This window comes from Amblyomma mixtum, chromosome 5 (assembly GCF_055824585.1).
Source record: "Amblyomma mixtum isolate Tamu chromosome 5, ASM5582458v1, whole genome shotgun sequence".
Taxonomy (NCBI): Eukaryota; Metazoa; Arthropoda; class Arachnida; order Ixodida; family Ixodidae; genus Amblyomma; species Amblyomma mixtum.
Genome location: NC_143016.1, coordinates 13,453,976 through 13,473,007, shown reverse-complemented (window position 1 = coordinate 13,473,007; position 19,032 = coordinate 13,453,976). Strand labels below are relative to the sequence as shown.

General features: G+C 48.4%; 1 protein-coding gene and 1 pseudogene across 1 annotated transcript; one reads left to right on the top strand and one right to left on the bottom strand.

Annotated features, from left to right (window-relative positions):
- Positions 1–663: 663 nt before the first annotated feature.
- On the top strand, positions 664–18,609 carry LOC149341317 (doenitin-1-like; annotated as a pseudogene).
- LOC149341318 (putative ATP-dependent RNA helicase DDX5) lies at positions 3,659–5,305 on the bottom strand. The gene has a single exon (XM_089542760.1). It carries the CDS (start codon positions 5,303–5,305, stop codon positions 3,659–3,661), a length of 1,647 nt encoding a protein of 548 aa, XP_089398886.1.
- Positions 18,610–19,032: the final 423 nt, after the last annotated feature.

Below are 19,032 nucleotides of genomic sequence, written 5' to 3'. Positions count from 1 at the left end.
CCTTGTGTGTGTCAACTATGGTAAGGTGCATGGAGACATTTCTATTTCATTTCAGAATCCGCTCAATAAAGCGTTTGGAATGCGAAGACCTAGAGTTTAGCACGTCTTAGCGCGTGGAAAAACTCTGCAGTGTCCTTCTCTTCATAGTTCTTCAGAGAGTTGTTCCCGCAATCCATTCAGTCGTAGGCACCGCTTATGTTCGTACTTCGGCCAAGGACGGCACCATAAAAATTGTAGTGGTGGTGGGGGGCGCAGAAAAGAAGGCGGAGGGATTGAACTTTAGATAGGTATGATGCTTCTGTGGTATAGCTTCTTAGAAATATAAAAGAATTACTGGACGACCAGCTCCTAGATGATGGGATAATTCTGCGAAAGCAGTTGGATTTACACTCGATGATTACTTTGATGCTTTTACTCTAATACATGATTTTACTCTAAGCCGAGGCTTTAAACACGCAACATAATTTTTCTGGAGGGTGGATGACGTTAGGGGAGGGAGGAGTCGAGGGGGCGGTGGGTGGACAGGCATTCCCCTAAGTAGGAGGCTTTGGGGTGGGGAGGAGGCAGCTTGGTGGTACTTATGGATTCTCCGCGGCCACAAACAGACTGACGCCGGCATTTTAGCATTGTGACACTGGTACTTCTTTCGCAATAACCGATAACATGAACGAAATGCAGCGGCGAGAGCCTCACGTATGTTCTCCTTATCAGTGATCACAATGCAGCGGCCGGCTAATTTCGCTGGGGCCGTCACTGCTTACGGCCGAACTGGTTTAAGAAATTTCTCAGTGTTTAACCCATGCGCCTGCGCTCCTTGGCAACCTTAGTTCAATCGTTATGAACTGCATATAGAGCCGCAGTAAGTGGTGAGAGAAAATTAAGACATACCCAACAATTCTGGACAAAAGCATTTTTGTGAGCAGGAAAACGTTCATGAGCGCCATTTTTTGAAATTTAATGCAAGATTTCACTAAAAAAATTTATGTCTCCGAAAATCACCCGACGGCAGTGTTTTGTTTTTTGTTGTGTTTTTTTTTTCTATTAAGGTTTTTGCTATCGTCATAGGTTTTCTATGGCAGTCTTAACTGTTCGATGCGATCAATGGAAAGATTTTACAAGAAAGATTTTGCTACATATCAGACGAATGGACCATTACCTTCAATAATTCCATAACAGTATATATTACAATTTTCCAGTTTTCAAAATTTCTGTCGCAGAAAGTTGGACATGGTGATTCTTTTGCTTTTCTCTTTTGGCACAGGCTTAAGAATTCCATCGCCATAGCGGTGAGGCCAACACGACAAGGAGTTCGAGGATGTTTCCTAATTCATGCGCAATACAGTCCCGCCTGGCGGCACTCTGTTGCTGCGGAATGGAGGCGAACGAATAGCGTGCTGTGTGCTGGCGTTTCACAGCGCCAGAAGATGTTTACGAGGTGGGTCGCTCGCAGGCCGCATAGCTTCGCGTTCGGAGCAGTAACTCTGCCGACCGCTGAACAAAGGCTAAGAGCGACGCCAGGACCGAACAGCCTACGCGGCAATGCCGGCGCCGGGTTCATATCGTCTCTGCTGTGTGCTCTGGGCCTCCGCGGTAGCCGCGCTCCTCACCGGTGAGCTTTTCATCGCATTATTTGTGCGCTGTATAATAGCCGTGACTGACAGCCTCACTGGGACATATTCTTAACGCAAGTACAGGTACGGCCGCCTTAGTTGCACGCACACCTGGCAGACTACGCATATAGAACATGATATTTTTACTGAGGCGATATCGATTATCTAAAGACCATAAGGGCCAACATCACGCTTGGCATGAAAACTGCTCTAGAAGAGGGAAGTGGCGTCAGTTGTGGCAAAAGCCAACCATACTATTATGAAATCTACAAATGACCTGAGCCAAAAGGCCGAGAAACCTGTCATTCTTGAATGACGAGTGCAGCGCGTTGCGCTAAAGTGTTTGTCGACTGGATTCCCATTTGTCTATACTTGGCGCACTCTAAGCCAGAAAACATTACAACGGCTGCAGGGGATGGTTATTATCTCTTTGGGTTAGCCGTTCTTCGCGAGGCGCAAGTGGTGTAGCTATAGCCTCATTTCAACCATTTTTCGGCTTGGAGTGCAAGCGTCGCTTTTATACTACCGAGGCAGCGCTTTTCTCACATTCGCCTACTGGTGTGAGCTGACTACAGTATCCCAAAAGTTCGCGCTAGCCCGACGCCCTCGAGTCCAGTGCTGCTTGTGTGACAGTGTGCACGGTCGCAGCGTGCGCCGCGCTGGAGCCCGAGTGCCTGCAGCCCCTGGAGCGGGGCTCGTGCGGCAAGCTGCACGGCCGCTTCTTCTACAACGCCAGCGCGCGCCAGTGCCAGGAGTTCTTCTGGCTGGGCTGCGCCGAGAACGCCAACAACTTCGAGAACCGCGAGGACTGCGAGAAGGAGTGCCAGCGTGAGTACAGGCAGAGCCAGGAACTCCTTTCTTTTTGTTTTGAGGCGTTAGTTTATCGCGACATTCTCAAAAGCTGTCATTTCAGGGCATGGAGCTAGACTGGAGCCTTTCTAGGCTCAATACGGTAATGACGGCATTGTTGGTGGTATATAGCAGCGGTCCACAGTGCACAACTCGTCAAACGAACGCCTGTGGAATAAAGTAAAAGCAGGGCTGTGAGCTAAGGGTACTGCTTAGAGAGGGTTCCAGTCATGAGGGCACTTTGTCGGTCGGCGAATGCACTGGGTGAGTTTTTGTGGGCTGTAAGCAATGTGATCAATGCATTAGGATATGTGGCATGTATTGAAGACAATATTTCCAGCCAGCTGCTCAAAAGACAAGAGATTTGGTTTGGTTTGTGGGGTTTAACGTCCCAAAGCGACTAAGGCTATGAGAGACGCCGTAGTGGAGGGCTCCGGAAATTTCGACCACCTGGGGTTCTTTAACGTGCACTGACATCGCACAGTACACGGGCCTCTAGAATTTCTCCTCCAAAGAAATTCTAGCCGCTGCGGCCGGGATCGAACCCGCGTCTTTCGGGTCAGCAGTCGAGCACCATAACCGCTGAGCCACCGCGGCGGCCAAAAGACAAGAGAGGAAGAGAGACACAAGAACTGAAAGGCTGGGAGGTTGACCAGGTCATGCCCCTTTGGCAGTACCCTGCAAATGGTGAGATGGAGCGACAGGGTATTTGGGTGCTCCTATCACACTTTTGCCGTGACTGCGGCGCTCCCGTTCATGACTGTACTTGCACTGCCGGAGTAGCTCCTCATAAAGCTCACTTTGCAGTTACAAATGCGAAACGTTTGAAATTGCTGCTGGAATGCATTCCGAAATGCCGACAGTGCGGTGTGTCTACTAAAGCGAATGAAATCTTTCTTTTTTGCTTCCACACTGCTGTTTCTGTTCCCGTCTCTCTTTCGGGCGTGAATCGTAACTGCCAACCACAGAGTTTAATCGTTATCTAGAAACACATTGTGCCGCTAAAGAATTTGAATGCTTTCACATTTCGAATTTTATTTTGCTATTATCTTCCAGTTGAGTTTTGACGAAGGCGTCAAGGATTAATGTAAAGTTCAGTGAGACATGCAGCTGTCCCCTTGCAACGGACAGCTAGATCACGGAACAATTTATAACCACCACAGTGTGCCGGTTATTCAAGCAGAAAGTAGACCTAAGATTCACTGGAACTCGTCGTAAGGTCGTGAATTTCTCGATGGCGCCTTCTTCTCGGCAATTTCGAAGACCTGGCGCGGAATGTCTTGCTCCGTCTCGCAGAGGATAGAAATCATCTGTTTGGCATGGCAGCTATCGGATGGCTCCAAGAAAGTGTAGGCTTTGCCTGTTCCGTCGGCGCGAGCGGCGTGTTTCACTCGCCAAGTGTAGTCGCCTGGTGTTGCGGGGCGGTCGTAGTTAACCACGGCTTGCACGACGTCTGACTTTAGACAACGCGCAGCAAAGTGAGTAGTCACCAGGATGGACACAATGCGGAGCCTGAACACCTTCAATGCCCAGTCGAGCTCGGTATCTCTCTTTCTCCAGTGAATACCGACGGCAGGAAAGTTTTGGTCCTGCATCTTTTCCACGAGGTAATCCACTGTCTGTTTCGTTTTGACAAACACGATGACCTGGTCGCCCTCCGCTAGAAGTATGTCTTGAAGGAGGCCAATGAGTGCATTTTCTTTCTCGTCGTCCTTGAAGACCAAGACCACGTGCTCGACTCGCTCGTTCTTACATGCCTGGGACTCCCCGATTGTGACCGTGACGTGGTCCGTGAGCATTTCTTCGGCGAGGTGCTCCATGTCCAGTGACGGCGAGGAGATCCACATGAGAGTCTGGCGATCGGGCCGGATGTTTTTCGTAATGGTGCGAAGCTGCTGCTCGAGGCCCGTCGCCACCATACGGTCCGCACCGTCGACCACCAGGTAGGAGCAACGGCGCAGGTTCACGTCTCTGTTCTTCATGAAGGAAACAAGGCGGCCGGGAGTCGCGACGCAGATCTCTGCGCCTTTCCTTAGCTGCTGGATTCGTGTTGTTCTGGAGATGGCCGATGAGAGAAACACGACTCGAAGGCTCGTGTGGTTCGCAAAGTCAAGGACGGCCTGCTCAATCTCTTGAGCCGACTCACGGGTAGCTGCCAACACAATGACTATAGGTCCTTCGCGGTGCTTAAGGGGTTCCTGATGTCGAATGTGAGCGATGGCAGGGAGCAGGTAGCCCTGTGTCTTCCCCTCAGATTCGTCCTTAACAATAGCGAAAAGGTCCCTGCCGCTGAGGGCCACTGGCCAGCACTGGGATTGGAGTCGGCTGAGCGAGCTGTAGTTCATTGCCTGGAGGGCTGCCATCAGGTCTTTGGGGAGGCTGGTTTCGTCCAAGTTGAGAAGCGGCTTAGGCACTCCACGCCCCCCTACAGCAACGCCGTTAGCCTTACGGTAGGCGTCCACTTCGTTGGGCGATCGCTGGTCCGTATTCAAATGTTCTTGGTATATGCACTTCTTTATGGGCGGCATCTGAATCCGTTTCCAATTTGGAGACTGCAGCTTTCGGTTCCTAGCTCTGCCAAAGTAACGATCATTTAAAGGAATGCTCGATGAGGTCACGGGCGGACCACTAATAACTCCTTCATGCGGCCCGTTGAGTCCCGTAACGAAGTTCAGGCTGCGTTGAAATCTGGATCCAGTTACGAACACACCAAAGGGCGCCGCGATTAAGCCGATGTTGAATGCGTTGAGTCCTGCGTTCGGCTGGGCTGCTTCATCTTGGTTAAGCGTATTGAGCGCGGCGTTAAGGGCCGGGAGTGCTGCGTCGAGGTTTTGATGGCCAAACATCTTGGCCTTGACGAGCTTTCAGGAGCGCGGTCCACTGGCTTCTCCACTGCTTCCTTTTTCTCACTTCGTCCTATTCTTCGACAAGGTCTCACAAATACACGGACTGCTCCGGAAGCTGAGGACTGCTCCGGAAGCTGAGGAAGCTGAGGAAGCTGAGGACAAGCAGAAAAAAAGTAATTCCACGTTCCTTCAATACTGTTACTACTCATGAAGCTTCGCCGTAACGCTACGGGAGAGCCTTGTATGCTGCCAGGGGCTACCATGGTGCGGCACTGGTTGTAGTCCAAGGACAGCGGGCAGACGACAACGAAGACGGCCGAGGTTAAGTTATTTTTCACCCTCAAGTCTTTTTTTCCTCGATTTCCATTCCGACCTACTCGAAATATCTCAAAATTTTATACGTTTTCCCAGATTCCTCAATTTGTATTTACGAGCCGCTTGAGATAAGTCTGGATGAATTTTTATCCTGTTTGGATCAGCACCAAACTCTGACCAATCCCCCATTGTGGATATGTTTTATCGCTTTTGCGGCAACAACAACAATATCAGCGAGCGATGTCGTGATGGTTGGAGCGTAGCTTTCGCCGCACACTTCACGCGTTGCAACTGGTAGGGTGTATGCGTGTACCGCAAACGATGCTGAACACCGGCTGTGTGCCTGTCTGCGATTTCAACAGCTCAGCAACGCCGGAAAATGCGGTCTAATTGACCTACTTGTTTAAAATTATTGGCTAAACTCGGCTAGGGCTTAGTTGAACGCTCGGCATGAGCTGCCATTCGAGTTGGCAAAAGGCTAGTTTTCGAAGAAATCCGAGGCGGCGGATATGTGCCCTGCGGTATTTGACAATTATTTGCAGTCCGGATATAGATGAGTTTATAATGGATCGATTTTGCAATTCCGCGGCGGTATCGTGTTTGGCCGCGGTTGAGACCAAGTTGGCCGAATCAGGGGGCCTTTCGGCTGAGCTCCCGCTCAGTGAGTGCTTTCATTTCCGCTCTTCAATCGCTCGAGGGAAGGCAGAAGCACAGGACCGGATAGATTAGCTGACGTATTCGGTCACCTTTGAGGTTGGGTGCTTGTGGATGACGTTTCGGTGTTGAATATAGTTGCTAAGCGCAGTTTGAGAGACAGATCCCTTTTACGGCGTGTTTTTTTCCCTTATTTCTATTTCTCTCCCCCCGATTGCGCCCCGCCAGTCTCTTCCCTTCCTTGTTCTCTTCGTTCTCTCTTGGCCGCTTCGATCGATGCCAATACTATTTTCTCTACACACGCGAATGCCCAGGGTGGGTTCCGTAAAACGACTCGCTGTGCTAAAAATATTGAGTGATATCGTTGGTGTCAGTGAGGGGGTTGACCGGGACGCCATTGCCACGTAGCAGCGCGAGATGCCGGAGCTCAAGTCAGGCGCCGTACCGAATACGTATTTTTCGAACCCGTCAGGGTGTCGAACCGGAATTTTTTCGGGTTCGGTTCAGGTTCGGGTTCACACCTTTCGGGTTCAGTTCCGGGTTCGGTTCCAGAGCGACATTCTGTTCCGGTTCGAACCGGTTCGGACCGTACTGAACCGGTTCGAACCGGTTCAGGGCAAAAAAAAATTAGAACGTAGATGAGTTTTAATCAACCTTGTTATGGTGTTTACTTTTTTTGTTGCATCGATATATAAAATAAAAAATGCAAAAATTTGTTCAATTAGAGATTTCCTCACTTTACCCACTTTATTTATTGTCCGCGGCAAAAAGACGAATTAAAGGCAAGAGCCGTAAAATGAAATAAACTCGAAATATAATGTACGGCTATGTGTATGTTATAATCCGTCTGACGATATATGAGGAGAAAAGCCGGTGGATTTTGCATCTACAAAACTCTCCAGCTTGAGCGATTTCGGAGACCCCGTCGTGCGAGAAATTGATCTTTTTGAAGCTCGAGTCAGTCGGGAATTTTTCGTACGCAGTGCACTTACGCGGGCGCCGACATGACCGCCGCACCCGGCCTCTACGTTCCCGCGCACTATCGAGAAAAAGGAGCTTCCATGCATCGGCTCCTATATACAGACAGACACCTTTTTGTCGTCCCGAAACCGACTTGCCAGTCACCCCCCGGCCCCCTTTCCTACATGATACCGGAATAAGCGAGAACCCCCCCCCCCCCCCCCCCCACCCCGAACGAGAGCCTCGAGGGAGCACTAGCTCTCCCTAACACACTGAGCATACCAAAACATATTTTATTGAAATCTCCTCTTCGAAATAGCCTTTGTGACTCGCGTTATATATCTAGAGCCCCTGTAGCTCAGTATCTTAAAAAAAGGCAGCTAATCGTGTATTCTTACTAGTAAAGTGGGAAATTACGACTATGAATTGTTATGATGACGTCGACCTCTTTTGTTCTGATAAAAAGAGTATGATAAAAAAAAACACGCTTGGATAAGTTAGGTTGAGGCGCTTCGTTTCTGCACACACACAAATTGGTAACATCTTCGTTGGGATGTTGCGTTGCAACATTCTTGCAAGTGCAGCATTCTGCTAGGAAGAAGGTGTACTTGCACTGCGTAGAATTTTTGTAGCTTTTCCTGGGGGCTATCGAAGGGAGCCTGTGCCTCTACAGAATTTTTTGCGCCTGGTAGAGTCTGGTGAATGTGTCGTGCACCATTTGTTAACCAACTTGTTTCAGGGCATTTATCTTTTAAACTACAAACAAACCCTTTCTGGGAGCTGTGCTTAATAGGCGGCTCAGTGTTCGTCTGTCTTTTCTGGACATGGTCGTGAGAGAACTTTGTGCTGATCCATTCGGTTTTCTCCCTCTTCGCTTTTCCTTGGGATACCTGTACGACCTCTCCACAAGGCAGACGACAAATTTTGTGATCGGTCATTAATTCCTCTACCCATATATCTGCAGCCTTACCTAGCCTTTCTTGATACAAATTCAACAGATGTAGTCCAGCCCAACGGCCGAATATATAACGAACGCTCGCTTATTACGAACGGGTACGGTGTTACCGAGAAAATATGCATAAGGGCAAAGACAATTAATCGCAGATACAACTAAAAACTTTTGCCGCACCACTTGGTTATAGCGAACGAGGAGGCGCGGTAGACTATCCTCGAAGTTGAAGAGGTCGTGCTTCCAGTAAGCGCGGAGTGAGAGAACGTCTCTCAACCTTCACGACACCGCTCAGGAATGAACATGTCGACCCAAAAATGCGATAAAAGGCGGCACTGCAGTGCGCAGCGCTAACCGGAAAATCCGGCGTCTGGGAACACTGTACACAGTAACGTAAACACGGTAATGATATGTTATAACTCCCTAATTCAAACAGTAAGTAACAGCAGGCCAAGCCCGCGTCGACGGCAAAGGAGGGTAATCACTGCCTGCGTGTTCGCCGGCTGGGCAAAGCCTCTCAAGTAGAAGAAGCGCGGTGCGTGTGAGAAAGGGGCAGCGTCGAAATCGAAGCTACTGACCATGGTCGTGGATCAAGTAACAGCAGCGATTTGAGAATTTTTAAAGCCTTGCTAGCCATGCGTGCTAGCTACGGGCTGGTCACGTGGTACGCATAGCCTGCCCAGACGGCTTTATTTTTTGCGCTGCTTCCACGTGCAGGTAGCGCCATACAGCGGCCAGTTCAACTAATGCATTCTGTGCCACGAGCGCTGCGCTACTTTCGTCGCTGCATGAGCACAGGAACGACAGAAGCAGCTCGAAAACACACGTGACCGGATGCATGTAGATGTGTGACAACGCTTCGTTGATCCATAGCTGGCCAGATTTTCCCTTAGATATATATATATAACTATGCTCCTGCAGACCCCAAAATTGCAGAAGTGCGGGCTGTGACGAAGACGAACACCAAGTACAAGCACTCCCGTACTCTCAGGAATCTTTTTTATGTGGCCGACCAGCCACCAGCTGCTGTGGACACTTCAACCACGATTACTTATACGCCCGTCGCTAAATTTGATAGTTGGCAGCAAGGGTCTCCACGAGGATTAACTGACCACCCTAGATAGCCTGGAAAGAGCCGCTGCAGGATCTGCTTTGCACAAGTAGGCGCGCATAAAGCAGTTTTATAAGAAATAAACTCCACTTTTAGTAGCCTAAGTATTTTTGGCTTTTATACGAAGAGTCCACTTACTACGAACATCAGATATAACGAACGGAATCCGCGTGACCGTCAGGTTCGTTATAAATGGGCTTTACTGTAGTTTTAATCGGCCACAAAAACATTTTTCACGCTTCAAACGTGTATCTTACGTTTTAGGACGTACCTTTGCGCTAAGGAGGCGTTTGTGCCGTGGTCAGTGAATTGCTACCCGTGAGAGCAACGAGAAATCACTGAGCAACAAAGTAATTGTTTCTTTTTGTCGTGATGCTGCGTTTTTTGGGCATACTTTAGCAGTCTCTTAAAATGGACATTGAGATCATGCACTTCACAATAACATTTCTGTCTGCGACGAAAGACTCCAGAATTCCGTGCGAATTCTTCGTGTTCGTAGGACCGCTTAGCGTGTGGAACACCCGCATGATGGATCAACACGCAGAACCCCCGCGTTCAACAAGGTTGCTGTTCAGAGAAGAGAGCTCTTTACCGCTTAAGAAATATGCCGCTCAAGCTCAATCTCCTGACTCATTCCGAAATTTCGATGAGCGGGCGGAGTAAGGGAGCCATGGTGGCGTAAGGACTTATGCTGAGATCTCTGAATTCGACGAGATCAAGCAAGGCACGAGGAATGTCATAGAGGTTCCTAATATTTCATGCAACAACGATAAAAAGAAGCCTCGGAGATGGCGGAGTAACCTAAGGCATCTCCAAACGGAGGTTTTCTGTTGCGCCGCCACTGATACGAATCAAACTCGGAGTGTGCATACCCGTTTAGTTTTCCTTTTTACTGCGTTAGCAGTTTAGCCTCCCTTCCCAAAAATAACCGCACTGTGTGTGTGTGCGTGCGTGCGTGTGTGTGTGTGTGCGTGTGTGTGTGTGTGCGTGCGTGCGTGCGTGCGTGCGTGCGTGCGTGTGTGTGTGTGTGTGTGTATGTGTGTGTGTGTGTGTGTGTGTGTGTTCAGCCTCCACACTTGTTGATGCACACCCCTGCAAGCGCACATCCGGCCACTCACTGGTAAAGCATCACCCCTCCCACCGTCCCCCATCCCTCGCCTGCACCCGATGGATGTAGCCGAGGCGGATTGTTGTGAATGCTCAACGTATGCCATTGCCCAAGCGTTCTACGAAAAAACGCCAACAAGCATAAGCCTCTCGTCTCAGACACCAAGAAACGGAAGTATGACAGCGAAAAGTAGATATAAGCCGCGAGACAGAGAATCCAAGATCAAGCAGTCCGAGAACAGTGTGATGAAGCGGCCTGCTAACGACTGGCATCATGTTTTTATAAGCAGAACAGTTCGGCGTAACGGAATCATTTCATCGCAGTTGCATCTCATTGCAGTAGCATCTTTCTGTGCGTAACCACTATCACATGCAAGCGAACGCATGCATTTCGGCATTGCCCCTTTGTGTAATCAGTATTTAATTTTTTCCTTATAAGTATAGCTTCACCACCGCCATGAGTCTGCCTTTCATTGCTTTTTTGCATCACGTGCAAAAAAGAATATTCGGATTCTAAAAAAAAAGCTGCATCAATTTGTCCATCCTTTATTTGGTAATAACAGTAATAATACCTTGTGTTGGACGTGTCGAGTATACACGGCCTCTATACGATGGACGCTGTAGTGGTGGACTCCAGATTAACATAACCAGCCAGAGTTTTGGAGTGAGAGCTCTATCACGTCATATTGCGCCAAGGTCATCGAGTACTGCATTTTGACCTTCAGCAGATTGGAGCGCCGGAGGTGTGGCTGTGACGTAAGACCACGTGGCTCACCGCTGCTCCGATCGCCGCTTCCGCAGACGTGGTCATGTGATTGTGCACGTGGCTCGGATGCGACGCAACCTTGGATCAGCAGCCTAGCTCCACAGCCACCGCGGCATTTTTTTTTTCTTTATTGCACCACTGACCCATCGTGAAGGATTTTATTTAGTACCTGCTGTCGGTGACAACGAACGCTTCTAAAAGTAAACTTTGCTCTACTCACTGCTGTGGCTCAGTGTTTTTGACGCTCGGCTACTTATGCGGTGTACCCGCGGGTTCGAACCCGGTGGCGTTTCGTTGGAGGGAAACGCAAAAGGCACCCATGTGCTGTGTGGTGTCAGTGCATGTTGAAGTCCAAAAATCTCGAAGCCGTCCCCAACTGCACCTCTTCCTTCCTTTCTTCTTTCACTCCCACCCTCCCCCTTCCCTTGACACTGTTACTGCGCCATTTCATTTTTCCAAAAACTGCTGCCACAGCGTTGTTGGGTCGTTGCGCTAATGTTTCATATATTTGCGCTAAATGACACAAATAAAGGGAAGGCATTTTCAATCGGTGCTTAAAGGACTGTGCACACAAATTTTATTGGGTGCTTTCTTCTTTCAAACGATGACTTAGATATTGGGATACGTGGATCACCATACGGTATTCGCCTACGGCCGCTGAATAATTTTGAAAAGAATTTATTCTCCATGCTGTTTCGGTTTCATCAACCTAAAAATGCTGTGACTTGTAGTTGAACTGTCACGTGAGGCCTGCAAAAACTGTGATATAGACGCTGATACTTCGTTTTGACTCACTACTGCACATAAACCAGCCTGCGTCAAAGGCTAGAATTACAACAAACGACTTACGAGCAGTTACATTGCCGGTTTATTTCGTGCCTCATGTAACCTAAATTTAACTACAGTTAACAGCCATCGTTCTGCTGATGAAACTAAAACAAGGTCACGAAGAAATCCAAAAACAAATTATGTATTGGCTGTAGGCAAATACCAAGAGGTGTTCCATGTATACCAATGTCGAAATCATCGTTTGAAAGAAGAAAATGCGCAAGGAAAAATTTGGTGTCTATAGTCCTTTATTGAGTTAGATCAATGCTAACAATTTGATTAAAATCATACGCAAACATGAAAAGGAGAAGTAATAACTCAAGATTTCACGTAAACCTGACTTACAGTGCTTTAGAATTGGCGCTAGTATATTGCAGAAGAGTCGATTAGGTTTCTTTCCACACACCATACTTCATTCAATTTTGTCGTCTGAAGTACTGGGTGCCATTCTCCCACTTTCCAGCACAGACAGCTTGGGAAGGATAAACCTACGCGCTAGGCTATCTCATTTTGTGTGAAAAAAAAAAAAGAAGAAGTGTGCCGGGTTGCAAAAAAAGCGGGGCTGAACCGAGCTCCGAACCAGTTCGGAACGGTTCCTTTGAATCGTTCCGGTTCGGGTTCAGTTCCAAGATGGCGAAAAAAATATGGGTTCGGTTCGGCTCCGGTTCCAGGTGAAAATTCGGGTTTGGTTCCGGTTTCGGGTTCAGGTTCGGTTCCGGTTCGACACCCTGGCCGAAATAGAGACCTCGCCCGATAACACATCAGAGCCATCAGCTGACCATGGAGCAGGGGATATATTCAGGGTGTTTCATCTAAGACTGTTAACAATTTTTAAAAATGTGATTTTTTTCAGTTAAGAGCACTTTCTTTGTCTTAACATTGGCAGTGGTTGTCTGCATCATAATGCAGCTAAGAAGTGTTATCTAGCAGGCTGGTTGACTAAATATAAATAGCGAACTCTTAACTTGAACCTCGTTATAACGAAGTTGAAGGGGCCTGGCGATTACTTCGCTATAGCCGTAGCGTCGTTATAGCCCGTGTTGACCTTGAGGGAAAAGTAAAGCGCGCTAACGGACCTTACCTACTGCTTTGGAGACCGAGGACAGCGTAGGGCTTCTTCGCATGGCAGGCGCTCGCCGTCCATGATCAAGACCTAAATTGCATTTTGTTCAGTAAGAAAATAAATCATTGACGCATTTAATATTTTATTGCAGGAAAGCATGATTCAGCTCACTCCGGTGCAAAAAGTGCATGATTTTTTTTCTGGTGAGTCTTCCTCAAGCGAAAGATTGCAGTCTCAGCTGCAGCCATCATATCGAAACTGTTCTCCCCGTCTTCATGTGGCCTGGAGTAGCAGCGCAGCAAGTCCACCGCATATAGCGCGTACGACGACGCCGTTGCGTCGAATTCACAGATATGCGACGGCCCGCACTCCTCGGCCTCCTCACCGTCGCTTTCATCGAGCGGTCCGGTTACAGCGCGTACGATGCCGCCGTCGGTTAAGTCCTCGGTGGTCACTGTGTCCGCATCAGCACTCACATAGTTACAGAACGATTCTCCGTCAGTCACGATGCCGGCATCACAAAGCGCTTTCCACGACGGTGAGACTTCGTGAGACGCGATAATTTCTTCTGGCGTGGTTAGTCGTTCCGGTGAATCACTGCCAAGGTCGCTGGTTCTGGCGTGAAATGACTCACGGCGAAAACAGTTTGCGATGGCCTCCACAGTAAGGTGCGTCCATGAGGCCTGCAACATCTCAATCGGCGTATGTAGGTCAATCTTCATCAATCGCTTCAGCCTAATGTTCCGCAGAAACCTGTCAATGAACCGCTTTTGGTAGCCCGCCTTGGAAGATATGATAAAAATTCCGAGGACACTTTGGAAACCAAACAGTTGAGAGGCGAAAGCAGAGGACACTATGCCGTGACGACTTCCGGTGGATGTGACATCACACCATTCTCGTGGCTATATCGATACCTAAATTATACATCTTTCGGGGAATAATTACACATTTTCCCATCTAATTTGACACAAATCCGACATTTTGCCGACCATCCTGTGACAATTTTCACTATGCCGTGACGACTTCCGGTGGATGTGACGTCACGCCGTTTTCTTGGCTACATCGACGCCTGCGCTATTTCGAAGGAATTTCGATGTTTTTGCCTATAATTAATTATTTGTTGATCTACAGTCATCAAACTTGGATTCCAGGTTCATTTTTTCCTCCTCTATCTGAAGCAACTATTGGTGTTCTATCTTCTTTTAGTTCCCGAGTTAAACGCGTGTTGTTGTTTAAGACAACGTTCATGGAACTCCATTAACGTTGGTCTAAGACTTTATTTGTGCGCAGATTGAAAAGGGAAGGGTGATGGGATCAGGCAGACGGGAGCGCTTGAGTTCCGGCGGCCTCCGCAGCCCACTTGCATGCCGCCACTTAGACGGCTGGATCCGAGTTGCCCATCAGTGCCTCCCACTGCTCCATATTTCAATGTTGCTATGTCGTTTGGGAAGATTTGAGCAACCCCACATCATATGCGTGAGGTTGGCTGGCTGAGGGCAGAATGTACCCGTGTACTTATTTGGGTAAATGTGCGAGTAAATTGTGTGACACGCTCTGTTAACGGACGACAGTATGAGCCGTTAAGGGCTTTCGCCTTAATACCTTCGTCAAGAGGTTGTACTACTGCTGTGCAGTTTGGCGGCAAAAAGTGTATTTTGATGCTCTGCAATACGGCACATCAATGGTGAGATGTGCGGTTGTCTAAAATAAGGCATCTCTTTTGGTTTCTATTCGTTAATTGCTCGTCCCAGGCACAGAGCCAATCCGCAAAAATCTCACGTGTCATTTACACTTTGCGATTTGACATGTATTTAATTTTGAGCTTGCCCTTTTCTTTGAAGCAGCGGGGACAGACACTTTTGGCTACTACGAGAGGTGGTAACTTTTCCGCGCCGTCCATGTTACCCCACAAAAGTACTGTGATGCGCACTTTGCCATATTTTCCCCATGACAGGGCTCACCTCTAAGGCCTGATGTTTTCTACGCTAACATCTGGAAAAAGACGGCAGACTCGTCGCCATTAAAAATTTTTCTCTCGCTGCACGTTTCCAGCTGAGGCCCAATGCTTCCATTTACCCTCGTCGTAGCAATCACCTGGTCGGCGGAGCCACCTTCGCCGCTGAGCACTTTCCTGACGACCTCGTGATGCTATATAAAACGTTGTAGCCTACTAGCACTAGCCACAAAACGGTCGAATCCCATGATGCATGCGAAACCTCTGGCTCTGGTTCGAAGCGTTGCTCCAATAACTGGTAGCTTCGTATTAACGAAATATCAAATACATGGGCTTCAATGAGAGCTTCCAATGGGAATCGTCATTCCTTCGTTACAACGAGTTACAACGAGGTTCGACTGCATTACAGTTAAGCTCAGCATTTATTTAGAGGTCTGTAGCCCACCGCAAGCAACATCCGTATCAGTTTTCAGGGATTCGAAAATGGCATTCTCGTCCCGGCTGCAGCGCAAAGAATTTCGGGCCTGCACGCGGGTGAAACCAAGTCCGCGCGGCCAGTGAGAGCGCTATTCAGGCCTACGACCGTGCGGTTTCGGTTTCTATACCGGTGTTCAGCAGCGCTGACAGCGAAATGCCGAAGAGAGCGCTGTTCTAACTCTAGAAACATATTTTAAAGAATTACGAACGGCCTTAGCTGAAACATCGTGTCGTTGTCGTCGCCGCAGTCGTCGTCGTCGTGATGATCATCATCATCATCATCATCGTCATCATCACCACCACCACCACCGCCACCACAACCATCATCATCTTCATCATCATCATCACCACCAGCCTGACTACGCCCACTGAAAGGCCTCTTCCATGTCTCTCCAATTAACCTTGTCTTTTGCCAGTTGCGGCCACCGTGTCCACGCAAACTTCTTAATCTCATCCGCCCACTTAACTTTCTGCCGCCCCCTGCTACGCTTGCCTTCCCGTGCATGAGCTTCTGCAGCATAGCTTCTACACTGGATATGCTACTGAGGCGTGTTAGTAAGGTAGATTCGGTGCCTAAATGCTGAAACTGTGTACTTCGATTTCTTTCTATTTCAGACACGGGAACACCACTTCCAAGACCCAAGGGCAAGTACACTAATACCCTTATTTATGCACACATGAAAACTTTCCAAATACAATGTGCAGATGAGAGTCAATTATAGGGAAACCTTAGCGGGGTGCCTTAGAGCGAGCAGCAGGGGTGCCTTTCGTACCACTGATGCTTTTTGTTTCGTTTTCTTTATAGAGGGGAAAATGTAAAAATGTTCGCATTTTACTGAGGAGCATGACGAAATTATGCAGAAAAAATTTGTACCCTCCGAGATGCTTAACTTCTATGTTTACTCGCATAACGAAAGCGCTTTTTTTCCTCTAAAATCTCTAAAAATTTTGGGGGGTGCGGTTATTACGAGGATTAAGTCATTAAAACAACTTTGAAGCAGTAAAAACGGTGCAAAAAGTAAGCTTGTGGAATATATACTGCCTCCGGTATGGCTAACAATCTTAATGAAACTAAACACACTCTTTAGTACGGTTTCCTTGGCCAAACGAGTAGTCAGCAACTTTTATCTTAAACCCGCTCGTGCAGCTCTCGTAATATTCTCGTAAGAGAGCACAACTTCTATTGCTTTTCGGACTCCCCATGGAATAGTCTTATTGGCTGCTCGTTCACTTGTTTGAGGTGTAGCAGTCTTTGACATTCAGCAGATGGCGTTTATATTATTCAGTAGGCAGTTCGGCGATGAAGAACGGGCGCCTTCTAGCATTTGTCGACACTAGCGGCACCAGGAAACTGAGAGGCGAGCATGCAATGTGATGCGACAAATCATCGACACCAGCGTGTCAACCACATCGCCTCCTCTTGCGCTTAGCGTTTCCTATACGCCGCTCTTAATTCGGCTACTAGCGCCGCTGGATCACCGCGTCTGTCCTGCTTAACTTCCGCTTTGGCCGCTAGCACCGGAACCGCTAGTTGACTTTCACCCCGCTAGGGGCGCTGAATCGGTCCCACTGCGCAAATAGAGGGCGGCGACGTAAGGATACAAGTTCAAAATTAAAAAGTGGCCAAATGCGAAAGTTAAGAAAAGTTAAATTTAAAGAAGAAAAAATGGCGAATTCGTAGAAAACACTGTTAAATAGGCTCCTTCACGCCGCACTTTGTCTTCGCCCACCACGGATGCAGTGTACTACCACGCGACTGGGAAGACAGTATCGTTGACGCAAGCGCTGCTCCGGTGGCAGCGCAGCACATAGGCATCAAGAATTGAAAGTTTCGCCAATGTCCGTTTAGGTTCGCTTCCGTGTTCTCCTCCGTTCTAGCACCAAGGTGACCCGCGGAGCACCGACAACGGGAGCTAAAAGCATTTTACGCTTAAAATGACCTTGTATGCCTACCTGGGAGGTTGCGACATTAGTAAATTCTCTTGTGTACCGATGAGCTGGCACCAAGTTAGAGAGATGTGCTTTCTTATTATTTTATTACAGCGTAATTCATTAATGTGATCTTCAAAAAGAACTAGAAGCTTAATTACCGTCCGATTAGCGAATCTTGTCGCAGGCCCCCGCTTAAAAAGAGGGCGCGATTTTTGGAATTTATACTTGACCTGCGCACTACCACGTCAGCATTGCGTTGATTGATCAACCATCCTTGGTGGCGGTTGATTGTGCAACGTACTCGGACTTTGATCTCTGCCGTCAGCGGCTTAAACGCCTGTCCGCTCAAAGTTCGCTGCTTAATGTGGGCAACTGCAGCACTTTTTCGAGAATTTTGCGATATTCAAGGATTCAAACCTATATAGGCTCTAGGTAACGCATGCCAAGTGTTTTTTGCACTAGCACTTATAATAGTGACAATCGACGATTGAATTTTGCGCTTCTCCTTAATGCACCGGAGGAGTGCAGAGAAATTCAGCGCGACGTCAAGGAAGGCGTGATATCAAATTACCTCTATCGTCAGCCACACCCTGCCCTCACTCGTTAGAGGCTGCCAAACAACTCTCGGCAAAGTTTGCCTTCGGTGGCGTTCGTTTTCTTCCTGCAGTGCAAGCGTTTGCGCATTGTAAATGTACCGATACCTTCGTTGACGGCTGTCAACATGCGCCCCCCACTTGGTGCTGTGCGCTGCGGAGAAGCTTGAAGAGCGTCCGGATTTTAATCGGCGATTTCTTCACCATTTCAAGTGCTAGCCCAAAAAGGCTTCGCATGCTTTACCTGCAAGTTTCATACATTCGACCCTCTTAAGCCCATTGATTTCTAAAACCTATGCAGTTTCCCTTTAATGCCCTTTAGTGCTCGTAGATTCTTTGAGCATAGGATCACGCTCGAACGTGTGCAGACGAGCCGGGCCGCCGCAGCGCGGTCTGCTACCGACGTCCGCGGCGTGGCCACTGCAAGGCCATCCACCGGCGCTGGTTCTTCAACTACCGCACGCTCATGTGCGACCGCTTCCTGTGGGGAGGCTGTGACACCAACGGCAACAACTTCCACACGCGCCGGGAGTGCCGCATGGCCTGCGGCATAGACGCCGCCCACGCGCAGCCTGACCCTGCACAGGGGCCGTGACCTCCCTTGCCGAAGGGGGGTCGGTATAGCGGGCCTTTGGTGCGGTAAAGCGGTAAACGACCAGGCTCGACCGCGAAAGTACTCCAGTGAGAACGTCTGGGGGCGATATACAAATAAAAAGACTAGGCATAAGCAGGTTGGACAGATTACCGGTTGTAATGTTTTACCACAGTTGTCTTTCCGAGGAGGTGCAAGCTTGCAACGAAGGCAGGCGTTTCCGTGCAAGTTTGTGTTCGTACCGGTATTTTTTATAAGTGATTACAGTGCTGGTTATTCACCCATTCATCCACTTCCAGTACTGCTTAGCTTTGTTGGAGGAAATAAAAAGGTAAAAAGGAGGTAATTAAAATGACGTTATCGACACATCTAAGAAACAGTGAACAATGTGCTTAAAAGACGTTTTGCGACGTATTTTCTATCAAT